We start from the raw sequence: 21,905 nt of genomic DNA on the forward strand, positions 1-21,905 counted from the left end.
AAACACCATGTAAAAAGAATTGGCTGTAATAAAAGCAAATATAGCAACGGGTTGTGTGGCTATAGCATCCTGTCTACTGTATGGCTAGACTTAAGTTTGAAATGACCTTAAATTAGAATTTTTTTTTTTTCAAATATTGCATTTTCCCTAGCCCACATGAAACCTTGTGTAGGCCAGACAACCCTTTTAGAACAGCAACAGGTGGTGGGGATGCTTGACCCTGAATTGAGGATTGAATAAACAACTTGACTGTTCTTTAGTCTACATAAATCGACTATTGGAACATTTATTAAAAATACATGATCTAGTAATTTGTTTGCCTACAGGAATTTATAATCTGTTTATCGGAGAAAACATTGCCTTGCCAGATAACATTATTGAGCTCGACGTTGTCGTTTGCATCACGACCATTGTATTACAAACTCTTCAGGAAAAGAGGAAACATTACCAACCTGATTGCTTCTAAAAGCCGTGTAAAAAGTCACGCGGAAAAGTCCTGTCTCCTGTCTTCTAAATTGCTCTTGTTTTTGCTTTCCATTGGTTGGAGTGACGGCACAGAGCCCGCCTTCGGTTAAGAGCGCCTCTGGATTGGCCACTGTGCTCGCCTGTCTCTGGGACCCCAGCAGAGGCGTGAGTGCGTACGGAGCCCGCTCTGAAGGAGCAATCAGTTTCGGACGCGTTGTTGAGCCAAGCAGGTCCGATGCACAAGTTAAAGCGACGCACAGCGGAGATGAAGCCGGACTCCGATTGGCTCTGATTAAAAGTCCTTTTCATTCAAGAGGTTGCCCATTATCAACATGGCAGAGCCTTCGGTCTCAGTACCCGCTGCAAAAATGGCGTCACTTAGCCGGGTCCGAGCCCTGACTTTAATTTTCTTAACTGTCAGCGGATATTTAATTATCCCGACAAGTGGCGAGGAGACGGTTATCATTGGACTGAGACTGGAGGACACGGACGACATTTCTTTCATGGATAAGGGCTTTCTCCGGGTCAGTGAGAGATCTCGGGTGAAATTGAGGGTCTACGGCCAAAACATAAACAACGAGACGTGGTCCAAAATTGCTTTCACGGAACACGAGCGGTCCAGAGTCATTGGGAGCATCGACAGCTCCGCTGGGGACAACATGAGCCAAGAGGAGATCTCAAGATTGCATCCCTGCGGGATCAGAACTTCGGATATAATTATTCTGCCCAACATAATCTTGAATCGCAAAACGTCGGGGACTGTAGAAATCGAGGTCAAACCTTTGCGAAAGACGGAGAGGAGTAAGTCGTACTACCTGTGCATCGCCACTTCAGTACCTGCTGTGGCCGGGGCGCACGATCCGTGGATGGAAAACACTTGGACTTATCACGATGGGGACGACACAAACGTCATAGTGGTGGAGGAGAGAAAGTTCTTGCTTCCTTTTTGGCTTCAGGTGATATTCATCTCCATGCTGCTCTGTCTCTCCGGGATGTTTAGCGGGTTGAATCTCGGACTAATGGCACTAGATCCCATGGAGCTACAGATTGTTCAGAACTGCGGCACGGAAAAGGAGAAGAACTACTCTAGAAAAATTGAGCCCGTTAGAAGCCAGGGGAATTACTTGCTTTGCTCGCTTCTTTTAGGAAATGTCCTGGTGAATACGACCTTGACCATTTTGTTGGATGATATTGCAGGAAATGGGTTGATAGCTGTCGTGATGTCCACCATTGGCATTGTTATATTTGGCGAGATTGTGCCTCAAGCCATATGCTCTAGACACGGTCTCGCCGTCGGTGCCAACACAATACTGCTAACCAAATTCTTCATGCTTTTGACATTCCCAGCGTCTTATCCAGTGAGCAAACTGTTAGATTACCTACTGGGACAGGAGATAGGCACCGTATACAACCGAGAGAAACTCCTGGAGATGCTGAGAGTGACGGATCCGTACAACGACCTGGTGAAAGAGGAGTTGAACATCATCCAGGGCGCGCTGGAGTTGAGGACTAAGACCGTGGAGACTGTGATGACACCGTTGCGGGATTGCTTCATGATCCCGGGCGATGGCATCCTCGACTTCAATACTATGTCCGAAGTCATGGAGAGCGGCTACACGCGTATCCCAGTCTTTGAGGGGGAGAGATCCAATATCGTGGACCTGCTCTTCGTGAAGGATCTGGCGTTCGTGGACCCCGACGACTCCACGCCGTTGAAAACCATCACGAGGTTTTACAGTCACCAATTGCATTTTGTGTTTAACGACACAAAGTTGGACGCTATGCTGGAGGAATTCAAGAAAGGTACGTTTTCTTTGAAGCATACTGTGTGTTCTTACCCATGCTTTGTGCACTATTCCTTACCCTTGTCCTATATGTGCGTACACTGCCTTTGAAGATACATGTCTCCAAATGAAATAGACTATAGTATTGACATTTTCTTTAAAAAGCACAAGTTGTTGTGCGAGTGTTTTGAGTAGGTTTTGTAATGTGCCCTATTTATAGGCTACTCAAGTATGCATATTCAAATTAGTATGACATTTGTATTCCCTTTAAATTAGGACTAACATGTTTTATACTCACTTTTTAAGGGGCCATCATATATATATTTGTTCTCCCAAAACAATTCTAACACTTAATCTGTGTGATTTATCAAGTACTGAGATCCACGTTGGTCCTGCAACAAGTTCAATGTTCACTAGTGCCCTGGTCAAGAGTAGGAGGCATTGCAACTGAACACTCACAGCACAGGCCAGAAGGCTTGCCAGGGATGTGGTCCTAGAAAAAAGGAGTTGAGAAAGCCTGTTTCAGAGATGTGTACAAACTAATTGTCGACTGATACAATGAAGAAACCTGATTGACAACCCCACTAATTGCCCCATTTTCACCTAATCATTGCTTCGCGGTTTTATTTTTAAACCAACACAATGATGAGATAAGGTTAGGGCCTGTGAGCTTTTGATATAATTAGATGCGGCAATCGTGTGTGACGTAGACTGATTAGAGCACATTTGTAGTCAGCCGGTGTTGGGTGTTTTGGCTTGTGGGTGTTCGCTGTTTTCGGCCACCTGGAGACAGTCTCCCTGGCTTTTACCTCGATGTGATGCAAAGCAGAATGAACTGCACTCGAGAGATTTGACATGGCCCTCCTGACAGAAGACATTTCAGTCTCCTCTGTCTTCAGCACTTCAGAACATTCTGTCTCCTTACAGGGGCAAGTATGAGTGGACTGGTGACCAGGTTTGGTGCTTAAAGCTAGGATGGCCTGCAAAGTTTCTCCGTAAAATCAGCACAACCAGATTTTCAGGATTGATGACAGCAGGTCTCAGGCCAGGGAAGTCCTTAGTTCAAAGACAAAAGGATGCAGGTGGGGGGGGGGGCGATATTTAGAAAGACAAACTAGGTCTGACTTAATCAAGTTTTCCAAAAGCTTAGTAGTGTGATGATGATTCTTCAATGGTTATGTAGCAAATCATTTGAATTTACTTCTTATAGCTACTATGGCAGTAGTTCTACGCTGGAACTGATCGGTATCTTAAGGGTGTGCTTTAGGCCCCCCTCTCCCCCACCTGGTCCTCTCTCCCTCCCTCCCTTTCCTCCCGAGAGGTGATTACTTTTCACCTTCGCTTCCAACGGGGTGTTAATGTTTACAAGGCTCCCTTTCTCCCCTCTCCTTTATGTGCGAACGCATGAGGGGGACATGTGGGAAAGGTGCTTTGGCCCTCTGGAGGTTATCAGGTGAGGGCATCTCGTTTCAAAACCTGCTGAACCCCCCCAACCCCCCACCCCCACCCCATCTTCCGTCTCTGGTCCAGGGTGATGCTGTAGGCGATAACTTGCTTTTGTTTCCCGCTCTTGGAATGCAGTCGTGTGGATAAACCATGGCCACCAAATGCTACAACAAAGTCACTAAAAGCACAGCCATAGTCGCCAGCTAACACAAACAGACAGACAAACAACTTGGTGACCTAACAAAACAAAACAACAACGTAGGCTGTGTTTTGTTGGCGTAATAGTGTTTTGACTGGGGGTTAGTCACTGGCTTAGTTACCGCAGGTGCCGTATGCTACTGCTAATGCTAAGCCTGTCTGATGCATGTATTTTGAGGAAGGTGTGCTGTGTATTCTTCTACAGTATACTAAACCACTGGCACAAGAAACTTTCCTTTTTACTCTGAGTGTCATATAAACAGAAGTGTAGGTGAAATGGCTCATTTTGTTGTGTATGTACATATTAATCGATTGGCCCCACAATATGTATGGGGCCACTGAATTCCATGACCTAGTGGCCTGAATGGCCAGCGGTTAATCATTTAAGCCTCAACCTCAGTAATGAATAACTCTTTACAATACCCCTCACCACACAACAGGTGTGTGTGCACGTGTGTGTGTGTGTGTGTGTGTGTGTGTGTGTGTGTGTGTGTGTGTGCATGTGTGTGTGTATCTAGTCTTTTCTTTTCGTAATGGTTCAGGGTTACAACACATCTATCACAACACCTTGACATAGATATCACTGCTGTCAAGATATACTCAGGGATGCTTTCTTTGTGCTCTCTTGCTTTGGTTGTCACGGTCCAACGTTTTTTTATTCAGGTGAAAGGTTGAAAATGTATAATTGTTTCTCTTCAACATTGTTTCTGCTGCATGGAGATTTAGTGAGTCACCTAAAGGACTTTGCATGAAGTGTTATCTACCATTTAAATAAATGAACAGACAGAGAAGGAAATCACATTGGATCTGAAGTGGAGGTCTGTTCACTCTTTAACACCCTAAATTAGGGAACACCCATAACATAAATGCATAGTTATACAGTATAAAAGTTATACTCCTTTTATTTTGGCCCTGAAATAATGTTTAACTTAAATGTTCTAATACTTTTATTCACTGCTTAATTATTAAGCCCAGACATTTATAGTGTAAGGCTCTAAGAAACTGATATTTTGTCTTTACATTATGGTAGCTAGCTGTTTTGAGAAAATGTGGCTTGTTATTCAGCAATCAGTAATTTAAGCCCAGCTACATGAACCAATCAGGAAACATCTACACAGACAGGCAATTCTGCACACCAATCAGCTTGCATGAAAGCAGAGTGTGGTGGACTCCTATGGTGGTAGTTACCAGGAACTGCTAACATGGCTTGCATCAGCTTTAAGGCATCATTCAGCTGTTTTATTGTTTTCAGTGGTTAAAGGCAGTTTACTCACTTAAGAAGTAAACAGGAAAAAATCCCCCCCGCCCCCTGAAAAACACAATCTATACACAAACCTACGTATTTATCCTTACAAAGGTATTCAGGTGTAAATTCGTTGGCAGGTCCGCAACTGAAAAAGGATTAAAAAAAAAAAACGGTTGAATATTTAACACTGAACAGTCAGTGTTGGTGTTGGTTCTTTATGTCTCCACAGCCTCACACCTCTCATTACTTTTGGGTTGAATTTAGAAAAAATGCAGAAACTGCAGGTAATTAACAGTTTATAAACTCAAAAACTTATAAACCATCACATTTTTACTGACCTTCTTCAGAGAAAAATCTTTTCAAAAGTCACATGACCATGCCTGCTGTGTACACAGTGTAACCATACTGTTTCCAACATATTAATAGTTTATGTCTGAGACCTGTTTTGGCTGTTTGCAGGTTAGCACTGAACATGGGAAGAGGAGCCAAGTCTCAGCATTCTGTTTTTGGTGCAGTCAAAAGATAAAAGATGTTGCCAGTCGCCACGGTCTCAAAAAAAAGAAGCAGGGTGACCACATTCTTCTTCTTGACACAGTGTTTGTCTCAGCCCCATACATGCCAACGGTCTCAATTCTTACGTCGGTTTCTTGTTTTGACTACCGTTGGCTGAGACATAGTAATGATTTGACTGCAGTGTGTTGTCGATGAAACCTTGAGTAGGGAGGGTGAGAGAGAGAGAACCGGAGAGGTAGCAGGCTGCCGTCTGACTCTACCAGCCTCATGAGGACAGTAAGCCACTAGTGGAATGTTGTGGAGGGTAAGGGTGGGGGGAGGTTCAGTGGTGTTGGTCATGGTGATTGGATTTTTTTTCTTTCTTTCTTCGTTTTGTTCTTGGCCTTGTTCCAGAGGGAACTCGCCATTGGTCTCTAAAGACTTATTGGGGTTTGGGGGGTTGCGATGCGGGTGAGGGGAGGGAGAAGGGAAAGGGTCAAAGTTTCACGTCAATCTGGCTCCAGCCGTGGCACTTGCTCGGTTCAAAGTGCTTTGTATTGTAAGTCACTGTTAATTAATGCAACGCCTCTCGTGGAGCTGCAGAGCAGTGTGAAGAAAAAACGAAGCACTTCGGGCCCAAAAAAAACGCACACCTGGAAAATGTAATTGGTCTCGCTTTCATGTTATTTTTAGACAGGCGATTTTCAAAGTGGTTTTTGCCAGTGCCTTACATACGCAGTTGCTGGGAACAATGCATGTAAATAAGAAATTGTTTTTAAGTTGTCCTATTCGGGAATGTAGCTCCAATTGTAGAACAGTTTGTCATAACAGCCACCAAGCTTTGACAAGTCAGACTGAAATTCTTGTGACATGGCCACTCTGAACATCCTGATACAAGCGGACATTCGAGCCACCCCATAATTGAAACAATTAGCGAGTGTCTGATTCTACAGGAAGTGTCTACAGTACCGAGCAGCAGGCTGTGGGGATAATGAGCAGCCTGAAGTTCTTGGTCGGTCCAGTTACCCAGATGTGTATTACATAGGAGGTAGTAGTGATGCGCAGGTCGACCCATAAACCGCAGGTCCCACGGGTCGGGCAGGTTTGGGTAAGCTTACCACAAAATATTGTGGGTTTAGGTGGGTCAGGTCAAAATAGCTACAAAGCAGTTATAAATAACCTACAGCCGTGAAGACTTCTCTACAAAATGTTAATTCCGAAACAATTTTTCTTGAAATATGGTTTGTTATAATCGTCAGAAATTGAACATGATACTGGTTACTTACTGGGGGCAGAGCTAATTGGTTATATGCGGAAATTTTAACCTTCTTAATAACTACAACTTCCTCTGGGACATGCAGGTTCTGATCTATGAAAGGGCAACATCAAGTGTAAATTGTGTCGAATTTTAAAGCATCACGTAGTTCTCGCGAGAGGTGTAACGCCCTATCCACCAAGGTCAAATTAAGGTAAAATTGTTTAATAATGTTGCTTTAAAAAAAAAAAACAGCCTGCGCATCACTAGCAGGTAGGGTAGGCAGTGATGGAAAGTAACTAAGTACATTTACTCAAGTACTGTACTGTACTTGAGGTCCTTGTACTTTACTTTACTTTACATTTTATGCTACTTGATGTTTCCACCTCGACACAGTTCAGAGGGAAATATTATACTTTCTACATTTATTTGACAACTTTAGTTACTTGTTACTTTTAAGATAAAGTTTTTACACAATGGATCATAAAACAAGCTTTACAAATACAAGACATAGTTAAAGATTAAACCAGTGGTTTCCAACCTCCTGACGTCTGACATGAAAAGCAGTGTGTATTCGGATATTACTGACTTACTGGCACTTCTGATTGACATGTTATCATTGACAATCTATTTTACAAATAAATACCAAATAAGTATGTTAGAAAATGTGTTGATGTTGCAAGTTACATTTATGAACCATATTAAAGTCATGTAAAACTAACTTTATGACCTTTAAACATGGTTGTGTATTAAGGCTTCATCTGATGCATCAGTGTCTTTTCATGGGCCTCTGTCTGCGCTGATGGTGCAGTTGGTTTTGATGGTGACTAGATGCAGGTATTAAATTCATGTATTACTTACTGTTTGACAGCCAGCTCCAACTGTAAGGTTGTACAACCACTACTTCACCTCTTAACTAAACCTGCCAAGCAGTTTTCCAAAGGTTTTCTGGACATTTTCCCTTTCATTCAGTAACATTGAAGAAGTATGAGCAATGGCACCTCATGCGTCAACACTATCATTAATACTCAATTCAGGTAGAACTTAGTTGACCTCATAGATTAAGCTTTTGCTCATTGAGAGGTGTTGCTCTGTTGCCTTGGACGTGGTCTCGCACAAGCGGCTGCTGTCGCCGTAATGCGATAAAGTCAAGATTTGGATTTTAAAATGTGTTGGTTGTGAAATGCCCTTCACACCTAACAAGTTGGCCGGACCCGACCCCGAACGGAAGTCCACATGATGCCCTTGGTACTTTTGGGTAGTTTCTGAACATGGATTACACCGAAGCCTCCGGTCTCGTTTTACACCGCGCCGTACACCAACTCCAGCAACTCCATCAAACCATTTTAGTCTTCATCCGAATGTAGGCCAATCTATGCTTGATTCTGATTTGATGGTTGCCTTTTCACACTTCGTGTTTGCAGCGAAGGAAAAAAATCTCACTGTACTTAGGTATTTGGCCTAGTTATAATTTTTCAAGATGGTTGTTTAATTTTTTCCCTGTCCACAGACTGAAAATCTGTCGAACTGGAAGGGTTTTGTTTGAGCTTTGTTCCTGGTAACACTTGCTGATGCGGGAATAAGACGGCGGATTAGGTGGCGTCATGTTGGCATGTGTCGAGCTCAGTGCCCGATGTGGGATACCCCTTTGAACACCGCGTGGTGCCTCTCTCCCTCTCTCACTTAAACCACTCTTTCCACATTCACCTACCCATTCTTCCATCTTTGCTCTTGTAGCGTTCGTGCACATAATTGTCACCCTCTCCTCATAGACTGCTGAAAATTGCTCGTAGCTTGAATATTCTCTCCCTTGTACGTCGCTTTGGACAAAAGCGTCTGCTAAATGACTAAATGTAAATGTAAATGTAAAATAAAAAAGGAACACAACAGTGCAAACCACAATGAGATTCTAGAATGTTCAGAAGAGTGCTGATCTTGTTGCCATTTGGACATGTAAAGCCTCTTGCTTCTCAACGGTCCAGACATACAATGCATGAAGTTATAATGTGACTGGTGCTACAAGCCCCTTGGAACAAGCTTTGCCTCTGAAATGGCCTACATTCCACAAATTCTGGTGCAACATGAATTGGATTTAAAACCAGATTAGCAAAACAATTGAGAAGTGTGAATCCTGCTCCTACTGCCTCCATACAATCTGTTTGATCTAACATTATTACTCAATGTCTCAAGGACTACTTCCAAAAACATGCCCATCCTTTTTTCGTACTGGCACATTTACTCCAGAATCCAGAATGAGTTACTAAAACATCACAAGTGCCAAAACTAAACATGGAGGGTAAAATCATGAAGTCTTTGCATTATAAATTTAACTCAACAGAAAAAAGATAAGTTAATGATAAAGTTAAAAGAACAACCAAATAACACTAAAGGGTGCAATCCAACTTCAGTGTTAAACAATTTTGAGTAAAACTTGTTAGAGTGGCATCTGCACTGTGTAGACTCTAGCAGAGTTAAATTTACAATGTCTTTACGGTGTGCCGTTTAAACAGATGTTAAAAAGCTGCACTCAAGTTATTCAAGTCATTTAAACTGCAATTATGCAATTGGATATACTGTAGCTCTGACCGTAGTGTGTGCCCAGAGGCACTTGTCTTAATCAGTTTCAGGTCCAACACTGGCAGCCATAATAAAAGTGGCGCTTTACAAATGTGTCCTGCTTGGCAGCACCAGTGTAGGATAACTTTATTAGCAGGATAACTGAATTTGACAGGGAGAGCTGCCCTTACCAGGAGAGGCTCAAACACTGACCTCAAACCAGTAAACACAGTGGTTTTAATGTGATCCAAACACCATTCTTCCAGTGGATATTGTCCCGGTGCCACTATGTCTTGCAATACACAGAATACAAATCCTTAAGGATTTACTGACTCAAAACCTTTTAGATACAACTGATTTACATGATAATACTCTAAAAGTAGTGTTCACTTCTTGACTGATAAGGATAATAGACTCCCTAAACCAAAAAGAGTCCTCTGATTGTCAATAGTGCCACAAGGAAGTCTAAAGTCATCTTAACGACTATGATTGGTTCCTGGTCCGGTAGCTAAAATGGTCTCGTCTCACAGTTTGTCACTGGCTTTTGGCCAAGGGTGGCCAATAGCTGAACTCCAAGGAGAACGTGCCTCGGGTCTGGTAAGATCAATAAGGGCGAGACTGGGTGTGGTACGCAGGAAGAACCATGGTTGTGCTTTCTTAATGCAGCCAGGACACAGATAGTTCTGAGAACTGGCCTGAGAGAGGGGCAAAACAAAACTATAGTGGTGTGACCTTCAGCCGGTCTTCGTAGTGGTTCGGCAGAGGATCATTCTAATTGTTGTCTTTGTGCTCATTGTGTTGAAGCTCTGGAGACAAGGGCACAAAGATGACCTGGTGTGTTTGCAAGCACAACACAATGCAGCCATCAAACAATTAACAGTATTGGGCCCAGCGTACCTGCTTTTTGCAGGCAGTGAGCAGTGATTGAAAAGTGGCACTGTATTACAATACTGTAATAATATGTTTATCTTTTGTTGCACAGAGGATTATTGGGAAATGAGGTATTGTTCGTGTTTACACAGAAATATTTCCATGTTTGCTGTATTAGCAAGAAATAAGTCAGTACTTTGTAATTAGTAAGTTTGTATTATGCAATTTGGATTAACCAGGATTAACTTGTTGGCTTGTTAATGGAATCAAGTGGGTGATGATATATTACACCAGAGTGGCATCTTTTAGAGGTTTGGGTAATGGGCTCATTTTCATGAAGCTACACTTGTCATTTTGAAGGGTTTCAGTTTCAAGGCTCAGTTGAATTTAGCTTAGTTTTTCTAATGGCTTGTACTTGACGTGCTATTTGAGTTTATATGTAATTTAATAACTGCAATATAATGACATGCCATTGTAAAAATCTTCAAGCTGGATACTGATTTGATGCCCGTACTTTCTATGAATAGAGAGCCTTACAGATATACACATATGCATAGAAATACACAGAGATGTATAGTGTATTTGCATAGAAATACACAGAGATGTATAGTGTATTTGCATAGATATACACAGAGATGTATAGTGTATTTGCATAGATATACACAGAGATGTATAGTGTATTTGCATAGATATACACAGAGATGTATAGTGTATTTGCATAGAAATACACAGAGATGTATAGTGTATTTGCATAGATATACACAGAGATGTATAGTGTATTTGCATAGATATACACAGAGATGTATAGTGTATTTGCATAGAAATACACAGAGATGTATAGTGTATTTGCATAGATATACACAGAGAGATGTATAGTGTATTTGCCAGACCTGCTTAGTTGCACTTTCCGGTAATTTTTTCTTCCCCATGAGTATCTGCATTGCGCAGTATTCATAAGAACAAACACACACAAACACACACTCTCTCTCTCACACACACACACATGCACACATTTCAGAGTGTGCTTGAAAGACAAACACTCACATACACACACTAAAAGACACATGTACACACACATTCTGCATGTTTTTTTGTATTTTTGAGGCAGTTCAGTCTTTACTGCACTGTATCAATGTTCAACGCTTCCCTTGTTGACAAACAGTTTTGACAATCCCAAATATATGCCTCCTGTAGTGCTTGAGAAGTCAACAGTTTCTTCATCCGGAGGGTATCGCTGCAAGGTTGCTTGGTCATCTTAAACATATTAGGCGAACATACTTTAAACTTCCTAGTGAGGTTTAGGTTGAAATGCCCTGTGCACTTGTTGCTGTTCAAGTGTCAGACGTGTTGTGATTTGTTCTCCAAAAAAAACAAAACAAAAAGATTTTGGGCTCAATTTTAGAGTCAAGGCCTTGACCAACATCCAGACTTCTCAGACATAACAAATACCACTTACTACCATTTATCATAATATTTATACTTCCCTTGTGTCTTGGAACATGTGACCTTTTTCTTCTCTTTACAGCAATGTGGTTGTAGGACAGTCCCAACTCACATGTCTAACAGCAAGTCAGTGTCATAGAAAACAACAAAAACCAGGAAACCTGCTTTTCAGTATGTGTCTGTTTTCAAAGTGCCAAATTCAAATCCTCTTCAGATTCAGATCCTTTTTTTCCCACTATCTCACGCCGACCATCTGTAAAGTCAGTTCAACTTTACCTCACAACATCAGTTCAACTTTACCTCACAACATCAGTTCAACTTCACCTCACAACATCAGTTCAGACCTCTGCTACTCTCCCCCCGTGCAGGCAGGAGCTCTAACCACTCACCCTCAAAGTCTTGAATGTGCCTTCTCCCCCTCCTTCCTGCCATCACCCTCTCTCCCGCCTCCCCCTTCTCAACCCCTCAGCCTGCTACCCAGCCCGGCCCCCCCGTATTGTCCTCTTGCCTGTTTCCCTCAGTGTTGTAAATTACAAGCGACACCAACCAGAGTCTAATGCCTTACCATGGAAGCCATCCAGCTTGCACTTTTTTTTCCCTTCCCTTCCCTCTTTCTTTTTTTTTTTTTTTGGAAAGCCGTGGCCTAGCATCATTGATTACACCCAGTTGAGTGTCCACCCCCCCCCCCTCCCCCTCCCCCTCCCTCCCACAAAAAAGGCTCCCATGCCAGGAGGGTTGGTGGGGGGTAGTCGCAAATAGAAGTACGCAGGGAGTGAGGGAGTGAGTTACAGTTACACACGAGTGCCTGGAATTGGTGCACAATGACCTACTCGCACCAAAGAGCTCGGGTGTGCTAACAAGAATTACAACAGTCATTTTAGAAAAGGCAACATGGTTGTACAGTTAAGCAGGGCACAATCTTTTGGACCTTTGAAAGTGAAAATGAAAAGCTTCATGTTAATGAGGCTGGTGCTATCCCTTAAAACAACATGTTGATATCACGGGTTCATGTTGTTTGTGATTTATCTCTTTTTCTCTACCCTCTCTCTCTTTCTCTCACACACACACACACACACACACACACATACACACACATAACATTCACACACACGTTTCTTGACCAGATGCTTTTAGGGGACTCTGTGATTAAGCATCATAGTTGACTTGGTGATTTGGGTTAATGAATGCATTCCTGCAGCTCAGAACTACGTTTTTTTTTTCCCCTCACTGGCGCTTAGCTCTCGCTAGCTTTAAGGATTTCTGTCACCATTAATTGTTTTCATTGAGGTTTTAATTATGGTTTTGCAAAGCTGTAAACAGCAAGGGCCAAGAATGTTTGTGTTTTTTTTTTTTAAGGATAACATATTGCACCTGTAACAGAACACCTATACATTGTCATAGGCTCTAATCGTGCTGGTGTCTGAACAGCACAATGTCTTAGTGCAGGCCTAGACGGTGCATTTATGATCCAGGTGACTTTATCCAAATTGCACCATTGATGTCACCATTAGTTTATTTAAGCTAGTTTTATTAATTGAAGCTTATTTAATTGTAATTAGTTTCACAAGGAACATGATTGAAAGTAGAAAAATGGCTTGACTTGGAATATAATTATTGCATTATAAGCTAACACAAAGATTCAGTATATTTATAGTATATTTTTTTCAATGTATAACATCGATAATAATTAAGTTTATTATATGGCAATGACAGTACGAGCGTTCTGATTGGCTAATGCGTAGTCCAACTTAATGATTTCATACTGCCAGTCCCAAGCTGATTGGGGGCAGCATATTACTACATTTGTGCACCCCTACCTCCTCTCCTTTCACAGACATAGATTTAGATTTAGATTTAGTCATTTAGCAGACGCTTTTATCCAAAGCGACTTACAGGACAAGGACAATAACCAGAAAGTTTGACCAAGGTGGTGGAGGCTAAAGGCTACATGTAGCATGATAACATTTATATGATGGAAAGATATCTAGGCTACCATTAGTATCGCCATCAACATCGCCTGATATTTATACGTTACATTAACTTAGTCGAGGCAAACCGACCCTGTGGGTCTTCATTTAAGCACTCAAGCTTTTGAGCTAGCTGATAGTCTGATCATTCATGTTAAGTGATGAGCGTGCTACTGAGCTGCCTACAGGATAGCCATGCTTACATTACATTCGTAATTCATCATTCTCTGAAAATAGAATTTCTTTTTTGCAAACTTGCATTTCTCCAAGAATGAACAAACACTTAAACTGTCATTATTTTAGCCACTGAAATTGGATTTCAGCGGGTTAATAACACCATTCCTGACTATGTGGGCTTATGCCCGTGACAGCCCATTGCTTTGCCTTGCTGTCTTTGCTACAGCGCTACTCACTAGCACCTCTTACTTAGAAAGTGGTGTTGTGAGGGAGGATAGTGTGGCCCTCGCTGATTAGCATGCTAACTTTAACAGATTCTGGGCAGCATTGTGCCCACTTCCTTCACATTCTGTTGCTATTTGTAGTTCATTTTCGGATGTTTTAAACTACAGTACTTACATGAAGCACCTCTAGACAAAAGCAAAATGATCCTCTTAGACTTGAAAATGTAACTTTAAAGCTCATGCAACCAATTATGCTTCCCTCCTCCATGAAAGTCCCTCAGCTTGCTGTACGACCCTCTACCATGAGGGGGAAACTATGCAATTTCAGTCTGTGTGTCTCCGAGTGTAACGCCTCAAACAGGGAGGGAGGTCTTGTGACCGTCGACCTCCCTTCGTCGACGGCCCCTTAATGATCAGGGGTCCATAAGCGGCCTTAACCAAACAAAGCCCCGACATGCTCAGTGGTGAGACTGTTGTGGGTCAAATGGTCTGGTTTCGAACTTGATTCTTCTTTAAACACAATTCTATTCTTATAAATTATGTTATGTTATATTATGTTGTTTTTGCCAAAACCTGCTTTAGAATTACTTTTGTTTCCTCTCTTCTTCTCTCTCTCCCTACATGTAGGCTATGAGAGAGAGAGAGAAAAAGAGTTCCTCAATGCAAGGGCTTTGCTGTCGTTTGCTGGACCGGTATAACGTTTTGTGTATTGTTGAAGCAACAGGTGGCAATCTAAATAGATCAAACAACTACATTGTGTGACATCAATATCACAACATTAGAGGACCTTTAGAAAGACCTTATCCCAGACCTGTACCATAATATCCAGGTTGGCATGCAACAGAAACAAATAATGTTTGCATGCATTCCATGCAGAGATTTGTGATGGTAAGAAATGACTATGGGACAGAAAGTTAATGTCAGGGCGTCTGCGTGAGAATGCCAGTGGCAAGAAGCCTGTTCACCTACTAGTATGGATGGTTGGGTACTTTTAGGTTTTCCTGGCTCAAGAATTTAGAAGGTCCAATCACTGGGCTACAAGGACATGTGTGACATAAAACCTTCAGATTCTGCATGTGTTTGAACTGGGATTATTATGTCAGTACAATCCTGATCCCAAAACTGCTCTTAAAAAGCCTGAAAGTTTCATGGGCAAGGGCTTTATTTTCTGATACCGACCAGCAGACTATACATTATCCTGCTTATTGTAGAGATACTTGTCAAAAAGGTAAAATTCCACCAAAATATCTCTTTTTAAGTGATTTTGCTGCTGTTTCGTGGCTTCCGTGGTGAAAAAAATCATTCTTCACACAAACAGTACTTTAAAGTTTGAATGAATGATGTGATGGTACCGGTCATTCATTTTTTGCAGTGGTCATTATGAAGAAATATCAGACCTCTGTACGTTGGGGTGGCCCATTGAAATCCACGGAACCTTTTGCAGCAGTCTGAAGAGCCGTATAATCATTTTTTATTCATAATTTCTTAATCAAATCCAATAATTATACTACCTATTTAACTGCACTTTTACCTAAACTGGGAATTCTCTTGGAAATATCTTGGATTTGCCTATATAGAGAAGTTAGACCACCCTGCAAAAATGTAAAAAAAAGCTTTTACAGCACGAGGTCGGAAACTATATTGCCCAAAGACATGGGTTAGCATGCTAGCAAGCCTTTTATCAGTGACCAGCTGTGTTGTTGGTGTTTGTAAGGTTGTTGCATGTCTTTTCTTTTCGTTAAGTATGTGCCAAGACTGAGGGTATAGATTGGCACGTCAAATGCTGAAACATTTGACAATGACCGAGCTGGTCTCCCGTAGATGGCCGTGCCACTGCTGATATCATCATCAATTGCTGATTTCATTCCTTTAAACAAAACTGAGTATTTCCCCACCATTATAGTAATGTAATTAATGTTAAAAAGTGCAATTGACTGAGCAAAAGTTTGTTGATATTTGAACTGATCAGCCAATCAAATTACAACCTTCCCTTTCGAGCTCCTGAAGCACCGTATTGATTGGCCGGGAATGTTTATGGCTCGATCCAAGCTACTATGTTTCCCATTTACAGAGCCAGGACTGTGTACGAACACAGAAGTTTTTTTTTTTTAGTGCGAACACTGAACTGACAACTAGGAGACCCTTTGGAACAATTTGCTGAATTTGAAAAAAAGTGTTCGAGGTTAGAATTATTTACTGCACCTTCAGCAGAGGGTGAAAAAAGAAATAGATTTGCTGACCTACACACATTCTTTAAGTGTGCACTCATGCATAAAAATAGTACTAATTAAACTTTAAAAAAACACAGTGACTCAACTCTTTCCCATCACTCTTACCAGCAACTGTATTCGCTGCACCCTAAAAGGACCCGATCGCGTGTCCATCACAGACAGACGCTCTCCCGCAGCACTTTCCCGCACTATTTATAGGAGGGGGAAATTACGCTATGGAAAAATATGACGAATGGCATTCCATAAATAAAGCTGGGAATGGTGGAAAAGAGCGCGATGCGGTCTCACAAGGGCCCGTAATGCCTTTCTCAGGGCCACATCGCTCTACGGAGGACCCTGCCACCTCAAGACTCACACTGCGACGTAGAGTCAACCCTACATGTGCAAGTACTGAGAATTATCAGGTGACAAAATCTTTCATGCGTGCGTGCTAGTAAAGGGGCTGTGTTATGCTGTGCTACGTCACAAATTATTTATTTTTTAGTGTGTTACGTAAAATGAGATATTTTCGTAAACAAACAGTAGCGTAAAACAAACAGGCAGTGCAAAGGAGAGCTTTCTAGTAATTTTCAATGGTCCAAGTTTTCAGCCTTGAGTAACCCTTTGGCATCTGGTTGGCCTCTTTCTATCCTGTCTGTCCATCACTCCCCCCCCCCCATTTCCTGCTGCGGCATGTCCTCACGCTCCCACTCTGGAGGCGTCTCGGGACTCGTGCGGCGGGTCTCACCCCCCCAGCAGGGAACCGGTGGGCCGGTGCTGCTTCTCTCCGGAGCCTCTCAGAACTATGCCGAGCCACAACCCCGACCCCCAGACCGCCCCCTCACCCAGCTCCCGCCGGGCCACGGGGGTCGCCTCCTCATCCCTACCAGCAATGTCCCAAAAAAACGAGAGAGAGCAGCACCACGATTATAGCAGCCAAGGAGCTATGAATAAACAGAACATGTTTGTCCTACCCATATTTATGGAAGACATTAGTTGTTAGATGTCAGGCTGCCATCCCTTTTTTTGTGGGAAAGTGGAAAGTATGCAGTCATCAATGTAAGGGAAGGCTAGACATAAAGGAGGGAAAGATGTGTGTGACAGACAGACAGACAGACAGACAGACAGACAGACAGACAGACAGGGAGAGGGAAAGATGTGACAGACAGACAGACAGACAGACAGACAGACAGACAGACAGACAGACAGACAGACAGGCAGGGAGAGGGAAAGATATGTGACAGACAGACAGACAGACAGACAGACAGGGAGAGGGAAAGATATGTGACAGACTGACAGACAGACAGGGAGAGGGAAAGAATGTGTGACAGACTGACAGACAGACAGACAGGGAGAGGGAAAGATGTGTGACAGACTGACAGACAGACAGGGAGAGGGAAAGAATGTGTGACAGACTGACAGACAGACAGACAGGGAGAGGGAAAGATGTGTGACAGACAGACAGACAGACAGGGAGAGAGAAAGATGTGTGACAGACAGGGAGAGGGAAAGATGTGTGACAGACAGACAGACAGGCAAAGATGTGTGTGGCAGACAGACAGACAGACAGGAAGAGAGAAAGATATGTGACAGACTGACAGACAGACAGACAGACAGACAGACAGACAGGGAGAGGGAAAGATATGTGACAGACTGACAGACAGACAGACAGACAGGGAGAGGGAAAGAATGTGTGACAGACTGACAGACAGACAGACAGACAGGGAGAGGGAAAGAATGTGTGACAGACAGACAGACAGACAGACAGACAGGGAGAGGGAAAGAATGTGTGACAGACAGACAGACAGGGAGAGGGAAAGAATGTGCAGGAATGTTTCGGGTAAAATGAATGCAGACATGGTAGCCCAAATCCCACGCCCTCTAACTTTTCATTGGTGAAGTGTAAAGCCGAATGGTCAGATGTGACTTCAGTTCTGCTTTCTATGGGCATCCCACAATGCACTCCTGCAAAGTCCAAATCATCCTTCCAGTCAAAGATGGGAAGCCTACATTAACAATGATCCGATACAGATTCCATGGAGTAAACATGTTTTTAAACATGCTCCCGTGGGTCCTATCCCATCCAGGGCTGCTCGTCATCAAGACTCACTCTGTGAATTGCCCAGTCATGGGACCCCAGGCAAACGCCCCTCCCCCCACCCCCCAAAAAAAGCTTGACCCCATCCCTTTTTTCCAGGGCAAAGATTTAAGAGGTGAGTCTTTTAACTGGCAAATGCATTAAGACATTTTCATTGGGGATCGTCATCATCACACATGAGTGCTACTTGCAAGGATATCTGTTGGGTAATATCTTGTCATGAGCAGCACTAGTGCAAAGTGGGAAGAGTGGGTATCTTTAAGGAGTGTCCGATGGAAAACAAGGTGTCACCTAGATGTGTCACCTAGCTGGTAAACATTTCAGGGATTAGACATTAATCATGGTTCAAGTGGCTACTAATGTTAAGTCTGTGATCACTGAAGCCACTGGTTGCCATTCTATTGTTTTAATGATACATTGTCCTTTTGCATGTGAGTGATCTAGCTACCATCATGAGACAGGGTAGTGTAAAATGCAAACTTCATTTTCATTTACAAAGTTTTTGGTCAGAGAAGAATGTGTATGGGTATTTCAATTCCTCTTGACCTGTGTTTGTGTTACTGTGTGTCGTTTGTGCGAATAAAAACTGACTGAAGTCAGCATTGTTTGTTGTTGTTTTTTTGTTGTTGTTGTTTCTGTGAAGTTAGGAAAAGCTTTAGGGACAGTTGTCTGCAATATGTATGTTCTATTTGGCTGCTTAATATATATCACTGCCCTTCTGGCTAGCAAATTACCACTAGTTAGATGGATCAATAATGTGGTATAAAATTACCACTAGTTAGATGGATCAATAATGTGGTATAAAATGGCCGCTAGTTAGATGGATCAATTATGTGGTATAAACTCCTTTCTCCACTCTTTGCTTCTTTCTTTTTTTCCAAATGATCTCATGTGGTCTGAGTATTAATCTTATCAGGAAACAGGTTCCTTCTCGGACTAGCATGTGGTTTGTACTAACAGAATGGCTTTGATTTTCTGAAATCCCTTCACATTGGTCATAACTAACACTGGATATTCCTGGCATGCGGTGAAGATCTTGTGTGGAGAGAGTGTGTGTGTGTGTATGTGTGTGTGTGTGTGTGTGTGTGTGTGTGTGTGTGTGTGTGTGTGTGTGTGTGTGTGTGTATGTGTGTGTGTTTATGCATGTGTGTGTGTGTGTATGTGTGTGTGTCCCTGGCTTTCTAGGATCAAAACTCTCTGCCTATCTGCATTTAAACGAGCAGCTCCGAGACAATCAGAACACACAGCAGTCCCTTTAGAGTGGAAACTTCATTTCAGGTCTAATATTAGCCTCCCCCTCAGGAAAATTCCTTTTAAATGATCACAAGCTGAGAAAAGGCAAAGAATTTGTTTAGCATTTTGGTGGATAGTATGAGCAGAAGGGCTTTTTTTTTCTTCCTCTTTCCACAAATAAATACAAGCTAATCACAGATCTAAAAGCATTAAGTCTGTCTCCAAATATTCGAGGGGCATCTCCACCTAGCTTTCCAGCACCCAGAGTGGTAACCAACACATTTTCAGGAAATATAAGTTCTGCAACCTTCTTTTTTCTACAGGTAAATCCCACCTGGCCATCGTCCAGCGGGTAAATAACGAAGGGGAGGGGGACCCGTTCTATGAGGTCCTGGGCATTGTCACCCTGGAGGACGTCATCGAAGAAATCATCAAGTCCGAGATACTGGACGAAACAGACTTGTATAGTATGTTTTTGAATACGCTACTCTTAGGCTCTTTTGTAGAAACTTAGAGAGACAACTTGTAGAGACATCTGTCAGGGGTTGAATGGTACTTTTTAATGCATGGCCTCTTCATTAAACTGTAATCATGAGGAAATGAACCAAATAGACTACTGAATGAACAGAGGCCCCAGTGAAAACACTTGTTTGTTTGTTTTTGTTCTGTGTGATAGCCGTCCCCGGTTGCTCATTCAGTATGTGATGCAACTCACTCGCCAAGCCTTTTCCCTTGAATGTTTTAAGGCCATAAATTGCACATCCAAGAATTTTTGTTGTTGTTGTGGATAAAAAAAGAACCCATGCCTCTTTCTGTCCTCTCACAACCTCCCGTCATTTTCCCCCGCAGCTGACAACAAAACAAAAAAGAAAATCACCCATCGGGAAAGGAAGCAAGATTTCTCGGCCTTCAAGCACACCGACAATGAAATGAAGGTTAAAATATCACCTCAGCTTCTACTGGCTACTCTGCGTTTCCTAGCAACAGGCAAGTGGTGTGGTGTGGTGGGGTGTGTGTTGCTGCTTGACTTCCCCCAGTGTGGCCCGCACTAACGCCTGACTTCGGGAGGTTAGCGGGAAAGAAGGAACCAGGCCCGAGATAAAAAAGACAGAGAGAGAGAAAGAGAGAGGGGGAGAGATAGAAAGAGGGAGAACGAGTACTACAGGAAGTCGCTGCTCAGATCTAAAAAAAACATAGCTCAGTAACTTTTTTTTGGTTTCTCTCCAGGGAGGTCAAATGTTAGATGTTGCGTTTTGAAGTTGGAGTGCGCTTGGTTGTTTTGGCTATTTTTTTCCACCACCAGGAGCTCACAGAAGTTGGTGTGATTCATATATATTTCCCATGGGAGACATGGAAAAGGAAAAAAAAATCTTTCTCGCTCACTACTATAGCATGATTAGAGGCATACACAGATTTGGCCCAACCTTTGACCTAGCTGCTTAGCTTCGAATAAACAGCCCCAATGCTATTAGGCAGTTTTCGGTTCAGGGTGGAACCTGATGCCAGTTGACACACATCCTTCCACTGACCGGCTATGACGTGTTGCTTCCAGGCATTCAGATGGGGATCTCACTGACTAGCTGTAGTGGCGGTAAGAGCGTTACACTAGTGACGTGGGAACGGAGCGTTACACTAGTGACGTGGGAACGGAGCGTTACACTAGTGACGTGGGAGCAGAGCTCAATTTCCAGAATGTGATGTCAGGTTAACGATCCTAGGAACATTTCAGGCATTCTGGCCGGTCAAAGCAGTTAGATTATTTATAGGAGTGGGACATTTCTTTACGTTGAACAGAAATTAGTCCTTCACATCACCTAGCATGAGATAGAACTTTGTTTGAACTAATAGAATTATTATGGTCTGAGCGTTGCATTGCGTTGCATTGCGTTTTGTCGCCGCTGCGTTTTGTTGCTGCTGCTTCGTTATTTTCAGTGCGATCCCCGCCTGACTTCCGCTGGAACCAATCAGCAGCAGGCATTGCCCCTTCCCATCAAGCTCTAGTTCTAGTTCACAGGGAAGTGACATCCATTTCCCCAGAGCATTTCCTAACGGTGTCATTGTGCATCGACCAAGGTGACTAAGAGAGAGAGTGTTAAAAATAGTTTATTTTACTTCATGCGGGTTGCAGCACAACAAAATCTTTGGAAAACGCACCCCCTTTAAGTCCAGACTTACTATCCTTCTTCCTTTCTCTCTCCAATTTGCCCTCCTCCTGCTTATATTTTGAGTTCTCAGTTTTGT

General features: G+C 42.7%; 1 protein-coding gene across 2 annotated transcripts in view; it reads left to right on the forward strand.

The window, feature by feature from the left end:
• Positions 1-105: 105 nt before the first annotated feature.
• cnnm2b (cyclin and CBS domain divalent metal cation transport mediator 2b) overlaps positions 106-21,905 on the forward strand; it is a 26,984-nt gene continuing 5,184 nt past the window's right edge. For both annotated transcript variants that reach the window (XM_031562247.2, XM_031562248.2), the window contains exons 1-3: positions 106-2,268; positions 19,988-20,131; positions 20,514-20,651. In XM_031562247.2, the coding sequence (XP_031418107.1) occupies positions 798-2,268; positions 19,988-20,131; positions 20,514-20,651 (1,753 nt within the window). In that variant the 5' untranslated portion in view covers positions 106-797. The remainder of the gene's footprint in view (positions 2,269-19,987; positions 20,132-20,513; positions 20,652-21,905) is intronic.

The sequence above is a fragment of the Clupea harengus genome, chromosome 24, assembly GCF_900700415.2.
Source record: "Clupea harengus chromosome 24, Ch_v2.0.2, whole genome shotgun sequence".
Classification (NCBI taxonomy): domain Eukaryota; kingdom Metazoa; phylum Chordata; class Actinopteri; order Clupeiformes; family Clupeidae; genus Clupea; species Clupea harengus.